Source organism: Eubalaena glacialis, chromosome 14 (assembly GCF_028564815.1).
Source record: "Eubalaena glacialis isolate mEubGla1 chromosome 14, mEubGla1.1.hap2.+ XY, whole genome shotgun sequence".
NCBI lineage: Eukaryota > Metazoa > Chordata > Mammalia > Artiodactyla > Balaenidae > Eubalaena > Eubalaena glacialis.
Window position 1 is genome coordinate 30,456,230 of NC_083729.1, and position 18,961 is coordinate 30,475,190.

The 18,961-nt window shown below is 39.6% G+C and overlaps 1 protein-coding gene across 1 annotated transcript; it reads left to right on the top strand.

The window, feature by feature from the left end:
• The first annotated feature begins 22 nt into the window (after positions 1-22).
• On the top strand, positions 23-11,233 carry GPATCH11 (G-patch domain containing 11). Its single transcript, XM_061210767.1, has 9 exons — positions 23-140; positions 3,983-4,054; positions 4,986-5,212; positions 6,042-6,083; positions 6,873-6,993; positions 7,115-7,205; positions 9,234-9,350; positions 10,262-10,343; positions 11,053-11,233. Exons 2-9 carry the CDS (start codon positions 3,996-3,998, stop codon positions 11,106-11,108), a joined length of 795 nt encoding a protein of 264 aa, XP_061066750.1. The 5' UTR covers positions 23-140; positions 3,983-3,995; the 3' UTR covers positions 11,109-11,233.
• Positions 11,234-18,961: the final 7,728 nt, after the last annotated feature.

Consider the following 18,961-nt stretch of genomic DNA (forward strand, 5'->3'; position numbering starts at 1 on the left):
CCCGCCTGCCTCCGGTTTCCAATTGACACTGGCCGCGGAAACTCAGGTGGAAGCGAAGGCCCAGAGGTCCCGCGCAGGTTGGTGAGCGTCTGCGCAGCGCTAGCTTTCGCGAGCTGGTCTGGGGAGAGTAGAGCTGCCAGGTAAGGAGCTGTGGGCGCCTGGTGGAATGATGAAGGGCGATGATCTGTGCACTGGCTGTGACTACCCATCACACCATCACCAATGTTTCCACCCGTGAGTGGTCGCGTCTGTGGCACGCTTGCACCTAGGAGGGGCGCGAGAGGGAAGGGGTCTGCGGCCCCTGAGAGGAGTGTTTGGGTCTGACGCGCTTCTTGTCACCTTTCTACTGTACATCCAACTACTTAGTCCATCTCTCCACTTGGATGTGTAATGGGACTCTCAGTACATGTGAAGCAGCACTTTTTTTTTTTTGGAGTATAATTGCTTTACAATGGTGTGTTAGTTTCTGCTTTATCACAAAGTGAATCAGTTATACATATACATATGTTACTGAGCCTGTGCTCTAGAGCCCGCGAGCCACAACTACTGAGCCCACGCGCCACCAAAACAAGAGGGAAGAGATATGAAGCAGCACTCTTATTGCCACCTCCCTGGCCACTATCTGCCAAAAAACAAAACCAAAACAAAACCTGATGCTACAGTCTAACCGCTCTCAAAAAATGGTAACTCCATTCTTCCAGGTATTCAGACCAAAAGCCTTGAAGTAATGCTTGACATCGATCTTTCCCACACCACCGCCAATCCAGCAGCAAATCCCGTTACCTCTATCTTCAGAATATACCCAGAATCCGATCATTTATCACCACTTACACTGCTGTCACTGTGATCCAAGCCACCGTCATTCTGCCAGGATTATCGCCTTGTGAAGTTTATCCTTATCCTTATGGGAACAGATGAAGCTAAAGTATATTGTACCCATAAAAAGGGGGTTTAAAAAACCTGTAACCCCTCTTCATAGCACTTTAGAGCTAAATAGGTCCCTTAAAAATAATCGAATCCTATTTGCAATAGAAAGAGCTCTGAGACCTGGATTTTTTGTGGTGTTGAGCAAGTCATTTAGCCATACTGAGTCTTAATTAAAGCAGGACTAACTGTCCGTACCTTACAGAGTTGTTAATGGTAATTAAATGGGATAAAAATGTTTGATACACTCGGTAGGTGCTAGACCATTATGTATAAAAATACTATTATTACAAATGAAGAATCTGAGATTTAGAGACGGTGAATTACCACAAGTGCTGGATATAATCTTACATACTTTTAGCTTATTGTATTATAATAAAAGGAAAATTAGGCAAAACTAAGCTGTAATGTTTAAGGATGCATGTGTGGATGATGAGACCATAAGGAAAAGGAAGTGACTGTAAGGGGTGCGATAGGGTAGGGGACAGGGAGGGCTTCTGGGTGGCTGACAAGGTTCTATCTGCTGATATGGGTGATGATTTCTATTATCTTTTGCTGTAGAACAAATTATTCTAAAGTTTAGCAGCTTGAAATAACTATAATCACTTATTATCTCACAGTTTCTGTGGGTCAGGAATTTGTTAGTGGTTTGACTTAGCTTGGAATTTAAGAAGTTGTAATGGGGACTTCCCTGGTGGTCCAGTGGTTAAGGCTCCGTGCTTCCAGTGCAGGGGGCGTGGATTCGATCCCTGCTCGGGAAACTAAGCTCCCACATGCCGCACCACGTGGCCAAAAAATAATAAATAAATAATCAAAAAATTAAAATTAAAAAAAGAAGTAAGGAAGATGCCAGCCCACAGTGAGCATCTGAAGGCTTGACTGGGGCTGGAGGATCCATTTCCAAGGTGACTCACTCATGTCACTCCCAAGTTTGTGCTGGTTGTCAACAGGAGGCCTCAGTTCCTCCTGTGTGGACACTTCCATAGATCTGCTTAAATATCCTTACTACATAACAGCTGACTTCCTTCAGAGGGAGTGATCTAACTAACTTCAGAGTTAGAGTGATCTAAGAGCTGTAGTGTCTTTTATGACCAAGAAGTCACACTCCACCATTTCTGCAATATCCTGTTGGTTACATAAGCCAACCGGTTCACTGTGGAAGGATGTTGAAAACCAAGAGGTAAAAATCACTGGGGGCCATCTTGGAGGCTACCACATGGTTACAAGAGTGTTTGCCTCATAAAAGTGCACTAAACTACACATTTATTTTATGCAGTTTTCTGTATTGATAGATTTACAAGAAGATTTTTAAAAAATAAGACATGGCGACATAGGAAAAAAGTACTCCGTTACTACAAAATCAGAAATATAATTAAAGACCCTTCTTATCCTCATCATAGCTAAACACTGAGGATTTATGATGTTTGGGACACAGTGGTAGGCAGTGGGTATACAGGGGACTTATCTTTATGGTTTACAGACTAGTTGGGAAGATATACATTAAAAATATAAAAACCAGTACAGTAATACTGTTTTCATCCAATGTAATTGTCCAGACTCTTGGTTACAGTTGACAGAACCCCTGTTCAAACAAGCTTAAATAATGAGGAAACTTATCAGCCTATGTAGCTGGGAAGAATGGTAGGTCATAGCATTAAAGAAAGAGCTGCAGGAATCAGGGCCTTGGAAGCTAGGGTTGGAGACTCATTGCCTTTAGGCCTGTCTCTCTCTGGCTTCATTCTGCAGAACAGGATCTCTTCGAATGGCCAAGAAGATGGCCATCCACAGCCCAGCTTCACATACTTCCAGTTTAGAAACCCCAACAAAGAGAGCTTCTTTTCCCTGCAATCCATATATTCATGTCATTAGGGAAAGAGATGCTTATATTGCCCTGTTTAGGTCATCCCCTTGCCTTTGCTAGGACATAAGATACTATAACTGGCCATCTTGTGCGCAAGAGAGTATATGGTACTAAGATTGCCACCCTCCACTAGAACCACAAGGAGGGCAGAGGGCTGGGTTTCCAAAGGGAAGGATGGTGAGCAGGCCAAATCAGCATATGTGCACTGCAACAAGTGACTCTGCTTTTGTATCCAGCAACTGGACCAGCAGCATTGACAGCACCTGGGCGCCTGTTAGAAGTGCAGAACCTCAAGCTCCAGCTCAGAATCAGACTCTGCATTTTAAGAAGATCCCAGGGCAATTCATATACACAATAAAGTTTGAAGTGTACTTTATAATTACATGATTTTAACTATTTTGGATAGAAACTGTCCTCAAAAGTGTTTCCACATAAGTGAAGTGTTAACTATATCAAGTTACAAATGAACAGCTTGAACATAAAGTGCTATGGAGAGAGGCCTGAAGTGGTCAGGACAGGCTTTTGTGAAGGAGGGTAGCCTAGGCCTAGGAGGAGGGAACTGTCTGTGGTGTGTTCTGAGGGCAGTGAGAGAGACCGTGTGGCATGACTAATGAGTCCTAGAGGAGAGTCAGAGGTCAGATTATGAAGGATCTCTCCGGCTACCATGTGAAAATGATGGTTCCTCCACTGCCCACAGGGTAAAGTTTACTGAAGGATTTGAAACTGGCAAGTAACATGGCCTGACTTATGTTTTTAAAAAACCACTCTGGAGAGGTTCTAGAGGATGGGTTGGAGGAGGAGAGGCCAAAGACAATGAGACCAATTAGGAAGCAGTTGTAATAGTTCAGGTGAGAAAAAAATGCCTGAACGAAAGCAGTGGTCACAACTATAGGAAAAAATGCCTATGGGGGATAATACGGAGGAAGAGTTGACAGAGGTTTATAAGAGGTCAGGAAGGGGGAGATAGTGGTGACGTTAATTTGGAAATACAGGGATGAAGGAGGTCTTGGGAGGGGGAAGAGAATGAGTTGTTTGGATTGTTGAGTTTGAGAGCTCCACCCAGAAGGATGTCAAAAGGACACTTGAATATGGAGTAGAGCTCTAGAGAAGGGTCATGGCTGGGGATGCATACAGGTTTATTTCCATTTTGGTAAACTGAAAATTAGTAACCGTTACTTTATCCTATTTGATTTGTAGATGGTTTTGCCATATGAAGCTGAACATGGCAGAAGAAGAGGACTATATGTCTGATGCCTTCATTAATGTCCAGTAAGTAAATGTGCACACCCCATGAAATGATATGTGTAAGACATATATGGAGATTTTTCAGCAATGCCATTGATTTTATATATTTTTATTTTTTTATAAATTTATTTATTTTATTTATGTATTTTTGGCTGTGTTGGGTCTTCGCTGCTGCGCAGCCCCCTTCCAGCTGCAGTAAGCAGGGGCCACTACTCGCCGCAGTTTGTGGGCCTCTCATTGCTGTGGCCTCTCCCGTTTCGGAGCACGGGCTCCAGGTGAGTGGGCTTCAGTAGTTGTGGCATGCAAGCTCCAGAGCGCAGGCCCAGCAGCTATGGTGCACAGGCCCAGTTGCTCTGTGGCATGTGGGATCCAACCGGACCAGGGCTCAAACCCATGTCCCCTGCATTGGCAGGCGGACTCCCAACCACTGCGCCACCAGGGAAGCCCTAAGCAATGCCACTGATTTTAAAGGTGAGGTTGGAACTTAGTCTTATTGCTTCGTGGAAATACTTCCTACATGTCTATAGTACAAAGATACTAGAAATCTCTTCTTCCTTTTTAATGCTAGGTGTTTTTTTCCTGCCCTTGATTCTTTTTATTCCCCTCTTCCAAGGATATTTACTGTTTTACTTCATTTCATCTCATCGCCTCTTAATACCTGCTGTCCAGCTTTGCTTTTTATTATAGCCAACCTCTTAGAAAAATTAGTCTGAACCTACTATTTCTAATTTCTTCAACTCTGTACTTTTAGTTTCTTACAATATGGTACCAGCCTTCATCATTTTAACTAACACAGCCATTCTCAAAGGACATTGGTTATGTTCTAACAGTGGTGACAACAAAGATGCTCCTAGAGGTAGCACTGAAATATTAAGTAGTGTCAAGTGAGTAAGTGGCAAAGCTATGAGAAACTTTCATGTACTGGTCCAAAATAACTTTTTCCCTCATTCTTCAGAGAAGATATCAGACCAGGCTTGCCAATGCTGAGGCAAATCCGAGAAGCCCGTCGAAAAGAAGAAAAGCAACAGGAAGCTAATTTGAAAAATAAGCAGAAGAGTTTAAAAGAAGAAGAACAAGAGAGACGTGACATTGGATTGAAGAATGCACTAGGCTGTGAAAACAAAGGGTTTGCTTTGCTCCAGAAGATGGGCTATAAAAGTGGTCAGGCCCTCGGCAAAAGTGGTGAGTCACAGCCAGAAATAAACAGCTGTAATTTATTGATGAGTACCAGTGATGACTCTTTAATCTCTGTCCCTCTACACAGAAATTGAAACAACTTAAGCTTCCTAGGCTCTTATGTTGCTGGCAAGCTTATGGAGAACTTCCATCTTCCCACATCCACCTTAGACATGTGCCATCAAGAGCTGCTTATCTGCCCAGCTCGGCCTCAAAGGCGCTAACAAGTGGGATGGACGAGGCTTACAATGGAGGCAGCAGCTAAGAATGGTGACAAGAGAAGGGTTAAGAAGTACAGTGGCCCAAAGGATAGTGAAGCAACATCAGAGATGATGGCAGGACTCTGCCCTGCTTGCCCTATACCTGTGGCAGCTGCCTGAGTGACCACTCAGCTGGAGAAGCCCAGTTCTCACCTCTCTTTTAGGAATGAGATTGCTTATTAAGAGATAGAGGCCATATATTTATAGTAGCTTCCGTAAGCTGTTTTTCTCCTCTCCTCTCCTTTATTGTCATTGCTTTGACCTTCACCTCGCAAGGCTTTGCTCTCTCTTGTGGCTGCCACCCTCCTGGATATATATCAGTGTTTTCACTTCTTAAAATCCTTCCTACCTTCAGGTGGCGTTGCAGGCTGTGGATCAGCCTTATTGAGGACTAAGTATTTGAAGGCAAGGGTGGTAGTTGATTGTAGAGTACTGATGTTCAGTTTCAGTTCTGAGTATCATTGAAACTGAAGGGGATAAGTATAGAACATTATAAAGTTGCATACTGCACCTACCTGTAGTTTGAGGAAGAATTTCTAAAGTAGTTTGTGTTTTGTTCTCTTTTTTTTTTTTAGGAGACGGTATTGTCGAACCAATTCCTCTCAATGTCAAAACAGGTATGTAATTATTTTTGAGGCTATTTACCAGTAATAACAACTTACACTTAAATTTAGCACATATATTTGCTTAATAAATACTTTTTTATGGTGGTACTATTACAGCTATTACAGTTCTTATCATAAGACACCCTCAGTAAAATGTTTCTTAGTTAAACTTCTAGACCTTTTAAACTAAAAATAAAAGTAAGTTTTAGTCAGTATAAAATAAAATTTTAATCATAAAAATACAGGGGAAAAAATGTTGTAACCATTAAAAACACAAAGCTATTTTTGTCCACTAAGTGTCCTAAAAGTATCCTGAGACAGATGTATCCATTAAATGTTTTTCTTAATACTTTGGACAAATTAAAGAGAAAAAAATATATACTTTATTTGTTCACCATATTTATATGTAAGTATGAAAGTTGATACTGTTTTCCCAATTTGAAAAAATGTGTATAGTATTACCATCTTATTAGATCAGACCAATGATCTTTGTAAAAATCAAATTATGTGTTTGGGTTAAAAAAAAATCTCTAGTGTTTTCTCCCGTCCTTCTTATCAAATGATTTTGAGCGGTTGTACTCAAATTAGAATTGCATTTAATCTGTAAGTATTTAGGGAATTCTCTGGCAATCCAACTGTTAGGACTCGGCGCTTTCACTGCCTAGGGCTCTGGTTCAATCCCTGGTTGGGGAACTAAGATCCCACAAGCCGCGAGGTGTGGCCAGAAAAAGAAATTTTAAGTTGTCATGTTTTGAAATATAAAGTCAGTACATTTCTCATCAGTGTGTCCTGTTTGAGCAGGAAAAAGTGGCATTGGTCATGAGGCATTACTAAAACGGAAAGCAGAGGAAAAATTGGAAAGCTATAGAAGAAAGATTCACATGAAAAAACAAGTTGAAGAAAGAGCTGCAGAACAGTTTCGGTATTTTAGCTGTTTATAGTTTCACCTTTTCTTTATTGCGGTATGTTTTCTGGTACTTGGACATATAAAATGGATAAAGAGAGCACAGACCTCTAATGTACTATTTTTTTCTTTGAATCAGAATGCGACTTAAAAATAAGCAAGATGAAATGAAGCTAGAAGGAGATCTTAGAAGAAGCCAGAGAGCCTGTCAACAATTGGATACTCAGAAGGTAAGCCTTTTACCTGCTTTCAGTTTGGTAAAGTGTTTTGGCACCCAGTGTGATTTGCTGTGTATTTTTATTGTTAAAAAGAGAGAGAGAAAGAGAGAACTCCAAGCCTGGTGTATCTACCCACTAAAGCTTTCATTTAAGATGCACTATTGATCTATGATAACTGATCCTCATAATAATGCCTTGTTCACTGCAGGAACCTGAGTAGTCCGAATTATCCTCTAAGGGTAAAATACCATTTTTACACTTAACTGTTCTCCACTTATTTGAATATTGATTACTCAGGACTATTATGTGTGGAAATTCTGTTCACCAGGATATTTGGTTAACCAGAGTCGCCTATTTTCAGTCCATATCCAATACCGTATGTGTCTCTGACTAGTAAAATCATGGTAGACTACTATCTATTTCAGATTTGAATGGTTCTTAAAATTCAATTTTTGATTTGATTTCATTTCTTTTTTATTTTGATGGTTCAATTACCATCAAAATAAAATAACTTCATTTAAAGTCTCAAAAATGGGGGGCTTCGGACTTCCCTGGTGGTGCAGTGGTTAAGAATCCGCCTGCCAATGCAGGGGACACGGGTTCGAGCCCTGGTCCGGGAAGATCCCACATGCCGCAGAGCAACTAAGCCCGTGCACCACAACTACTGAGCCTGTGCTCTAGAGCCCGTGAGCCACAACTACTGAGCCCGTGTGCTACAACTACTGAAGCCCGTGCGCTCTAGGGCCCGTGCTCCGCGACAAAGAGAAGCCACTGCAATGAGAAGCCCGCACACCGCAATGAAGAGTAGCCCCGCTTGCCGCAACTAGAGAAAGCCCGCCCACCGCAACAAAGACCCAACACAGCCATAAATAAATAAATAATTAGATAGATAGATAGATAGATAAAAATGGGGGGATTCCCTGGTGGCACAGTGGTTAAGAATCCACCTGCCAATGCAGGGGACACGGGTTCGAGCCATGGCCTGGGAAGACCCACATGCCGCAGAGCAACTAAGCCCGTGCGCTGCAACTACTGAGCCTGTGCTCTGCAGCCTGCGAGCCACAACTACTGAGCCCACGCGCCACAACTACTGAAGCCCGTGTGCCTAGAGTCCGTGCTCCTCAACAAGAGAAGCCACTGCAATGAGAAGCCCGTCCACCACAATGAAGAGTAGCCCCGCTCGCCGCAACTAGAGAAAGCCCGCACTCAGCAACGAAGACCCAACGCAGCCAAAAATAAATAAATAAATAAATTAATAAATTTATTTTAAAAATAAATAAATTAAATAAAATAAAGTCCCAAAAATGGGGACTTCCCTGGTGGTGCAACGATTAAGAATCTGCCTGCCATTGCAGGGGACATGGGTTCAATCCCTGGTCCAGGAAGATTCCACATGCTGCGGAGCAACAAAGCCCATGCGCCACAATTACTAAGCCTGCGCTCTAGAGCCTGCGAGCCACAACTACTGAAGCCCGCATGCCTAGAGCCCGTGCTCCTCAACAAGAGAAGCCACCGCAGTGAGAAGCCCTCGCACCGCAACGAAGAGTAGCCCCCACTCGCCGCAACTAGAGAAAGTCCACTTGCAGCAACGAAGACCCAATGCAGCCAAAAAAATAAATAAATAAAATTTTAAAAAAAGAATAAAAAAGTTTCCTTCAATTAAAACAAAAAAGTCTCAAGAATGTTTGTAAAATTTCCTGCATATGTAAATAGATTGCTGGAAGCAATCTCTCTTTTCTCTATTTCCATAGCACATTATTTTGAATATGTGTCGTGATACTTAAGATTTCCTCGCTGATGTGTATCATTTTATACCCATTAAGCTACTTATACCCATAGCTTCTTTTCCCTACTAGATTGTCAGCAACTGGGAGGCAGTATTCTAACTGGGTTTTGCATCCCCATAGTTCATAGTGCTTTACTCTTAAAGCAGCACTCAGTAAATATTTAATTGAGAGAATGAATTCATGTTGACAGGAACATACTTGTGATAGAGTTATGTTTAGCTATGTTTAATTGGGAATAATTCTACATTTTCAGAATATTCAGGTTCCCAGGGAGGCATGGTACTGGTTGAGGCTTGAAGAGGAAACTGAAGAAGAGGAAGAGGAAGAAGAAGAACAAGATGAAGATGAATATAAGAGTGAAGACTTAAGTGTATGTGTTGGCACCAGTTCCGTAAGCCGGCTGTCTCAGCCTTGGCACGATTAACATTTTGAACTGGGCAGTTGTTTGTTGTCGGGGGGCCGTTCTGTGCATTGTGAGATATCTGGGAGCATCTGTGGCCTCCACCCACCAGATGTCCATTGCACTTCCCCGTTGTGACAACGGAAAATGTCTTCAGACATTACTACGTTTTCCCCCGAGGGGAAAAAATCACCCCTTGAGAACCACTGCATTACAGGTTTATTTCATGAACCCCAAAGCAAAACTTAATATAATTTTCCCCATTAGCTTCAGTCTACCCTCTCACCTCAGTTTTAGTTTGGATGATGGATTAGCTGCAAATGTAATTTATGTTAATTTCTACCTTGTTTCCTGCTGAACTCCTGGAAGTGATTCTGAGTACCTCCCTCCCCCACCCACAAACAAAACAAAGCAAAAAAACACAATTCAAAGGAAGTAGAGATTATTCAAGAAAAGAATACACATTTCTATGGTTACTTTGTATAAAAGAGTATGTAGGAGACGTTCACAATTTGAAAACCATATGTTCCACTTAACTGGGAGACCATTGATGAGAACTTTAGTGGTAGAGAGAGACAGTTTCACCCAGATTTGTTGAAAGTAGAAGGGGTCTTTAAAGGATGCTGATTCTAATAGAGCCTGCCAAGCTCTATTGTTGAAATGTTAACAAGGGGTCTCTGTTGTGTCTGACAGATGTGAAAATAGGGTAACTGGTAAACTGGGACATGTTCTAATATATTCTGCCCTTGACACCTCTCCTAACTGGTTGAGCGTGTAGTAGAAGACTTAGGGCCTTAGGGTAAATCAGCATGATCTAAGAGACCCGAAAACCAAGATTCTGTTCAATGTGAACTATTAATATGCTTGTATCCTATATCTAGGTACTGGAAAAATTACAAATATTGACTAGTTATTTAAGAGAAGAACATCTGTATTGTATTTGGTGTGGAACAGCCTATGAAGGTAAGAAGATACATTATACTTTTTAAAAATATTGAATACAAACACTCTTTGATTTTAGCTTTGATTTTTTATGAAAGTCACATTTCCCATAGACAATGGAAATTTTTTTATTCCATCCAAATGGCCATGTTGGATGAATGCTTTAAAGAAATAGTGGGCAGAGAAATAATTGAGGGTTGATTAAAGGTGCTTTTAACTTTTCAGAAACTGAATGTGCAGAAGGGAACTTTTCAGTCTTCTATTTCAAAAGAAATAGAGTTTTTAATCACTTGAGGATGTTTAATTTTTTTCATGCTTTATTTTTCATGACTCTTCAGCTACCTGAAAAATATAGTAAATTTTTAGAACGAATTTTTTTGTATTTAGGTAGAATACTGTCCCTGAACCATAAAAATCAGAATGTTGAAATCCACTCCATTTTTTTTTCATTGTAAGGAAAGAAATGGTTTAAAATGTGTCAAATGTCTTAACAGACACAAGTGCTTTCCCTTCTAACACACTTGCCCAAGTCAGCTTTGCTAACTTGAATTTAAGGACTTTGTACATGAGAGGTGAAGAATTTTGGGTTATTGTTGTATCTTTTCCTGGTTTGTTTAGCAGAGTAAGAAGCAAACACAGCTACAAAATACATGTCATGTTGAAATAATTTTCTAGAATAGTATACTATGCAATTTGTATTAATTGTTCCTTTTCCTCACATAAATTACAGATAAAGAAGACCTGTCTTCAAATTGCCCAGGACCAACTTCTGCAGATCATGACTAAGATTATTCTCAATAAAGTAGAAGCTTGACAAGTGTTAGTGTTTCCTAAAGATAGACAGTTGAGCAGTTAGAATTTCCAAATTTTTGATACCAGTAAAGAAAGAGGGCCTTTATATGTTTCATTGTTTTTGTACATTAGAAGTACTTTGTACTTTAGAATATAATTGTTCACTGGCTTCAAAAACATAATGGAAAGCCATTTCAGAACACAATTATTATAGACATGGGCAATTACAATTTATGACTCTTTTGTGACGTTTATGGGATTTAAGGGCACCAACTCTCTTATTCCCTTCTTCACTTTGGAACAAACTGAGAAATAAGACATGGGAGTTGGAGATCAAAATATCAGCTTTATTATCAATGAAGTAAAGAGCTAGTTGACTTGTTCTCCAGTCATGCTCCCTACGAGATCTCCCTGGTTAGAGAGAACTGCCGACCTTGCCTCGGAGGGACAGAGCCCATCTTTGCATTAGGAGACCATTAGCTTTCAAGGTGAGAGAACCAACCCCTCAGGGGTGGGGCCATACATGCTCAGTTCCTTTTCCCAAAATCACTCATCAGATGAGACACCTCTCTGTTGAGACGGAATGAATACAGGTTCACAGAGCTTGTTCCCACACTTCTCTCTTCCAAGGAGCAAGAAGAAGTTCCCTTCCATCCATGCAAGCATGAGAAGGAGGGGAAAAGTATTCCCCTCAATAAGAGTAATGTCAGAGGCAAGGTTCCTTTAATAGTACTTAATTCTAATCAGTTTTACAAACAAAGTAATTATGATATTCCGTAAAATCGTGAGTTTTCATAGCAATGTGTATATCCATTATAAGTGAACAATTGCCCATTTTGGCTAAAGAAACAATAATTGGGAGTAACCTTAAGTATCAGGTGATCCAACTTCTTAATCCCTTTGACAGCATTCCTAGCAGGTGGTAATCCAACCTCTGCCTTTATTCCTCCAGCCACAGAGAGCTCACTGCCTTAAAATGGACCATTGCATTGCTGGGTAGCTCTAAGTCATTTTTTTTTTTTTTTTTTTTAAGTCATTTTTAAAGTTATTTTTCTGTCTTAAGCTGAATTCTGCTTCCCTATAATTTAACCAGATATAGCTAAAGACATACCATGTGGCACACCTCTAGAGAGCTCCATCTAACTTTGGGCATCAAAATCATGAACTTTTTTAAAGTTCACAAGCTCAGGTGCCACCCTGAGTGACTTGATTCAGCTAGTCTAGGATAGTTTCTGGATATCTATCTATTTTAAAGTTCTAAGAATGTGTCTGATTCTCACCTGTGGATGAGAACTAGTGCTCTAGTTTAAACTAGAGCATGACTGTTCTTTGGATCAAGTTGTGACCTCGTCTGTACAGTTTTCCAGCTCACCTTTTAGTAGCATTGAGCAAGAGATCAGCCTCTTCTTTTTATTATAAACAGCATACCTGACAACATAGCAGAAGCTAACCTACACTTGCCCAAATTAAGATAATCAGTAGTACGAGTTGTATTAGCCTCTGACCTAATGTGACCTAGTTCACTTGTTCTCAAGTCTAACTTGGGGAGCTTTAAACAAAATGATAATACAAAGGTCCCACCTCCAGAGATTCTGATGTAATTGGTCACTGTGGCCTGTGTATCACTACCCTTGATTCTAAAATGCAGCAGAGGGACTTCCTGGTGGCGCAGTGGATAAGACTCCACACTCCCAATGCAGGGGCCCTGGGTTAGAGCCCTGGACAGGGAACTAGATACCACACACATGCCGCAACTGAGAGTTCACACGCCACAACTAAGGAGCCTGTGTGCCACAACTAAGACCCCATGCAATCAAATAAATAAATAAAAATAAAATGCAGCAGAGCTTGAAAACATAGTTAACTTCTGGGCCTCAGTTCTTCATCTAGAAACTGAATTATGATTTTTATGAATATAAATACATATATAAAATATTGGAGCTTATATATTTGGATAAAACTGTTTGATAGTTACTTTTTTCATTTAAAAAATCGTAACATTGTATTAACAGATAAAACAAAGTATATCTTCTTGGAATTATAGTCACATCCTTTCCTGTCATTTCAGCCAACAAACCAACATTCATTTGGACAGACCCAACGCCATGTGGATAATTTCAGACAGAATGGAGTTAGGAACTGGCTTCCTTTTCTCCTCTTACTGACTGTAGGGCAACCTGCCCAGTGGCCTAGAGTATTTTGAATATGTCTGTGAACAAATATTCTGTGAATGTAGGAATAACCTTGATGGAACCCATAAGTCCACCAGAGTTGTGGTCTGCATTTCCAGGCCAGAGGCCAGAAATTTACTTGTTGTCATTTACTTTTGTTTATATTGTACTATGTTTATTTTCAGAGTCCTATCTAGAATTTCTAAAATGTTTCATTTTCCTACTTATAAACCCAAAATACTGGCGCTTTTAAAATTCAAAATAAATAGACTTTAATATACTAAATTGGTTTACCATGCCCACCTTTACTTTAAGTGTTATTTATCAACATTTAATTGTTGAAATCTTACAGTGAACATTATTATTATTTAGTATTAGACACATTTTACAGGATCAGGTATATGAAATTCTTAACACTTTTATTCCCTACTAATTCAAAAGCACTTATAGAGTTCCTGCTTAAATGCAGGGTAATACACTTGCTGCCTTGGGGCAAATCAAAATGAGAGAGCCTGTCCCTGCTTTCCAGAAATTTACAAGGAGGGAGACACCCAGGCCGGAATAACTGAGCTCCAAAGCAAACTGGTAGGTACAATACTGAAGAACTATATAACTGAAGTATTAGGGAGAAGTTTCATTCCGAGTGGGAGGTGGTAGAACACTATGGAGGAAGCACTGAATTTGGGCTTTGAACATAACTTTGATATGCAGTTATGAGGAAGGAGTTACAATATGACCCAGCATTTCCACTCTTAAGTTATACCCAAGAGAAATGGAAACGTGTCCAGATGAAACTCATACACCAATATTCATTGCAACATTATTCATACTAGCCAGAAAGTAGAAACCCAAATGTCCATCAGCTGATGAATAGGTGAACTAAATGTGATATATCCATATAATTGAATATCATTTGGCAATAAAAGGGAAAGGAATTTCCATCCATGCTATACCACAGATGAAAACATATTAAGTGAAAAAGACCACATACTGTATGATTCCATTTAAACAAAATGTCCAGAATAGGCAAGTCTATGGAGATAGAAAGTAGATTAGTGGTTGCCTAGAGTTGGAGGAAGATGAGGAATGGCTGCTAATGGGTACAGGGTTTCTTTTTGGGGTGACAAAAATGTTTTAAAATTGATTGTGGTGATGGTTGCACAACTCTGAATATACTAAACACCACTGAACTGTATACTTTAAATGGGGTGAATTTTATGGTATGTGAATTATGTCTCAATAAAGCTGTTATTTAAAAAAAGATTGAAGGGAATTTCAGGTAGAAACCGAAGCCGAGAGCCATTGAGCACAAAAGCCTATTGAGGTGACCCTGAGCAGACCTGTGTGGCTGGGGCCTATTCAGGTAATGCTGAACGTGGGATGCAGAATGGGAGCCCCCAGAGGAGCGCGACCCTGCCAACACTTTGACTTGAGCCCAGTGAAACCCATTTCAGACTTCAGGCCTCCTGAACTGTAAGAGAATAAAAATGTGTCATTTTCAGTCATCAATTTTGTGGTCATTGGTTACAGCAGCCCTAGGAAACTAATACAGGTCTCAATCAAACTGACCCCTCAAGAGCCACACATATTTGAGAGATATTTGATTTGCCTCAGAGTTTTACCCATTACACGGTTTTTAGTCAGAGTGTAAGCCAATAGGGGGGCCTCTGTACATCTATCAACTGTAGTCCCTGCATCTGTGACCATCCTGAAGACATGTCGTGACTGGGATAGCTCACAGTCACAGACGTAGAATCACAGACATTAGGGAGTGGATTGACATTTAGATATAAAGAGTAAATATCTAAATGGAGGGGTCTGCTGTGCTTTTGTTTCTGAGCCCTCTCCTCTATGTAATCTCTCCCTGGGCAATCCCTTGGATTCAAAGTTAAGCATCAGGGCTTACTTCCAGATAACATACACATCTCTTCTGTGTATGATTCCAGTTCATCCTTTCTCTCAGGTTCCTCTCCTGCATTTCCTAGAGTCTGCTCTACACCCTCCCCTGCATATGGCAGTACCTCAAACTTGGCATCTCCAAATGAGATCTAGTGTTTTACCTCCCAAATGTGCTCCCCCTCACCATGTTGACACATGAAAAGCGGCCCCACTATTGGCTTAAATTCTAACTAAAAACTGTGTGATAGATAACAGCGTGAGACGAAATATCTCTGAAATATGCATGGCTCTTTGACGAGGTTAATTTGATTGAGATTTGTACCTTCTTTAATGGCATCATACTCCTGGCACTCACCATCCAACCAAGCTAGAGGTAATCTCTGATGCTTACATTTCCCTAAATCCTCACATGCAATTAGTTGCCAGCTCCTCTTGGTTCTGTCCCCTCCCATTGTTCAGGCCCTCTTAGCCTCTCGGACTTCTGACCTTTCAAATATAGTCTTTTCCTGCTCCAACCCAGTCTAAACACTTTCAAAGTATAGGTTGGATCACACTCCTGCCTAAAAATAAAACCTCTTTGTCACCTTTGGACGTTGCTGGGATGCCACTTCATTCTAAAAGTTAATAAATATTTATCCCATCTGTCCCATTCAACTTTAGGGAAAGTTCTTCATAGAAGAATCACAGATGATAAATGCAAGAGGTTTGATAGAATCCGAAAATCACTATTTTGCAACCCCTAATGAAATAATGGATCCAGGCAATAATCATCAATGCATCAATGGCTGCTAACACCATTAGGTGAAAGATTGACAAGGAAGATTGATAGTAGTAGATGACACCACCACAAACCACCGACCAAACGTAAAATCACCGAAAGCAGAACAACCGGACATCATGCTCCTCCTGGAGTGAAGCAAAAGAAGGTATACAGTATCACCTAGGGAGTATTCTCAGAAAAAAATTTCAGAACAGAATCAAATCAAGTTTCTAGATCTAACTAGACACCATGGGGATACCATCAGCCAAATCCTAAGTGAAGGAAATTCTGTAGGATATATGACCTATTCCTTCTTCAAATAAATGGCAAGAGGAAAGAAATTAAAAACGAGGTGAATGTTATACAGTAAAAGAGACATACCAACTAAATGAAATGTTGGATCCTGATTTAAACAATCTACAGAAAGACATTTTTGAGATAGGAAAACTCAATACAGGCTGATTATTACATGATAGTTAAGAAAATCTTATTAATTTTGTTGAGTGACAATGATATCGTGGTTTGGTTAAAATTTAAAAGATCTAATCTGTTAGAAATACATCTTTAAGTATTTACAAGTGAAATGATACAATGCCTGACATTTAAAATCCTCCAGCAAAAGACATTTTTTAAAAGGAAGGGGTAAATGAAACAGGTAAGACAGAATATTGATAGCTGTTGAAGCTGGGTAATGAGTACATAGAGTTTCATTATTCTAGTCTCTGCTTTTGTGTATGTTTTAACATAAAAACTTATTTAAAATATGAATAATATTGAAATTATTCCATATTCATAATGAAAAAGTTAGCATGCCAAGAACCTCAAGTTATGCTGAACACTCAAGTGGGAAATAGATGCTATGAGTTTCTCTCTCAGGTACACTGGATGATGGAATCTGGGAAAAGCTTGCTTTTAGACTCCTAAACATTTCATACATATGTGTGCATGTACGTATATATGTGTGTATACACATGTGTATGTACACGCAAGTCTGACTTCATAGACACGCAACCTGTGTGGTTGCGTAAGGCCCCATGTTAATTTTTGAACAAGGGCCTCACATTTTCATTTTGCACTGGGTCCCACAAATTATATAGCTGGCCATACACACAAACACATACTTATATATGTATATGTGTATTTATACTAAATATACCTAACACAAATAACATACATGCTCTGAGTATGTTACATATATATGTACTTATGTTAAATATGCGCACATTTAATAAAAAATATATGTGTGGTTAGTAATAAAAATTTCCTAGAAGTTCTGTTTCTAGTGAAGCAGCTAGGTCACAATAGCTCTTCAAAATCTCTGCACGTATGTATAATTAGCAAATAAGGTCCCTGGCCTTTGCCCCTCTCCTCCTCTGATAAGAGGGTACTTTTTTTTTTTTAATTTATTTAATTTTGGCCGTGTTGGGTCTTTGTTGCTGTGTGCAGGCTTTCTCTAGTTGCAGCGAGGGGGGGCTACTCTTCATTGTGGTGCGTGGGCTTCTCATTGTGGTGGCTTCTCTTGTTGAGGAGCATGGGCTCTAGGTGCGTGGGCTTCAGTAGTTGTGGCACGTGGGCTCAGTAGCTGTGGCTCACAGGCTCTAGAGCACAGGCTCAGTAGTTGTGGTGCACGGGCTTACTTGCTCCACGGCATGTGGGATCTTCCCAGACCAGGGCTTGAACCCGTGTCCCCTGCATTGGCAGGCGGATTCTTAACCACTGTGCCACCAGGGAAGCCTGAGGATACTTTTTATTTACTATAGTTTTGAGGCTGAGAAAATATATACTCAAATAAATAAAAGTGTCAAGGGATGCTTTATTTACTTCATAGTAGTAGAAATATTAAAGTGAGAGAAGGATATATAAAAGTATTCAATCACTATGTACACTTGAAACTAATATAATATAATATAATATTGCAAATCAACTATACTTAAATTTAAAAAATGAAAGAAGGTAAAAATAAGGCCACATTCACACTAACTTGCCACATTCATTGGTTTTTCTTTTGAGTTTAGCCTTATTCATCAAATCCAGATAATATTAGTTTCTTAAAAAAGATTTCTCTCCACCCAGAAAAATTTCAAACCTACAGAATATCTCCAAGAATAATACAAGAAACACTTCTATATTGTCCACCTAGATTTATCAATTTTTCAATTGTTAACATTTTGCCACATTTCCTCTCTCTCTCTTTCTATATATATATGTACACATTGATTTTTGCTGAACATTTGGAAGTTGCATATGTCATGCCACTTCACCCCTAAGTATTTCTGCATGCATTGCCTAGGAATAAGACATTTTCCGGCATGACCATAATATCATTATCACATCTAAGAAAATTATCAATTATTCTATAATGTCATTTAATATGCAGTTTATATTCAAATGTTCTCAACTACCTGAAAAATGTCTTTTATAGCTATTTTCTGGGTTTTTCTTTTTTTTTTTTATATCCAGTATACAGTCAAGATTCAAGCATTGCATTTGGTCATTGCATTTGGTCATTATATGTCTCTAGTCTCTTTGTATTTAGAAGAATTCCCCTACTTTTTTTTTTTCATGATACTGACTTTTTGAGAAATCCAAGTTAATTACCTTATCGAATGACTTCTTTCAGGATTTGTCTAATCATTTCCTCATGATTAAATTCCAGTTAAACACTTTGGGCAAGAAAACTAAATAGGTGATAGTGTATAATTCTTACATCACATCAGGAGCGTCATGATATTAGGTTCTTCCACTTTCGGTGATGCTAAATTTAATTACTTTATTATTGTGGTGACAAGATCTTTCCATTTTCCCCTTTGTAATATCATCTGTGGGACTATATTTAAATCCTTTTGAGGCTCCTGTTTCCCAACGCCTTTTCAACCCAACCAATAAGTTTAGTATCCATTGATGAACCTTGCCTTAATCAAATACTGCATGGGAGTTGAAGACCATATTAAATGCTTTTAGTAACACTTTTTAGAAATTGCTATAAGCCTTCACAAAAGTATTATCTATTACTATGA

What these genes read in the sequence shown, in the direction of transcription:
- GPATCH11 (XM_061210767.1), top strand. Translation starts at nt 3,996, where the DNA reads ATGAAGCTGAACATGGCAGAAGAAGAGGACTATATGTCTGATGCCTTC. An exon ending in TCAGGCCCTCGGCAAAAGTG is followed by an intron (nt 5,213 to 6,041) that starts GTGAGTCACAGC and finishes TTTTTTTTTTAG; the next exon opens with GAGACGGTATTGTCGAACCA. An exon ending in GTGTGGAACAGCCTATGAAG is followed by an intron (nt 10,344 to 11,052) that starts GTAAGAAGATAC and finishes CATAAATTACAG; the next exon opens with ATAAAGAAGACCTGTCTTCA.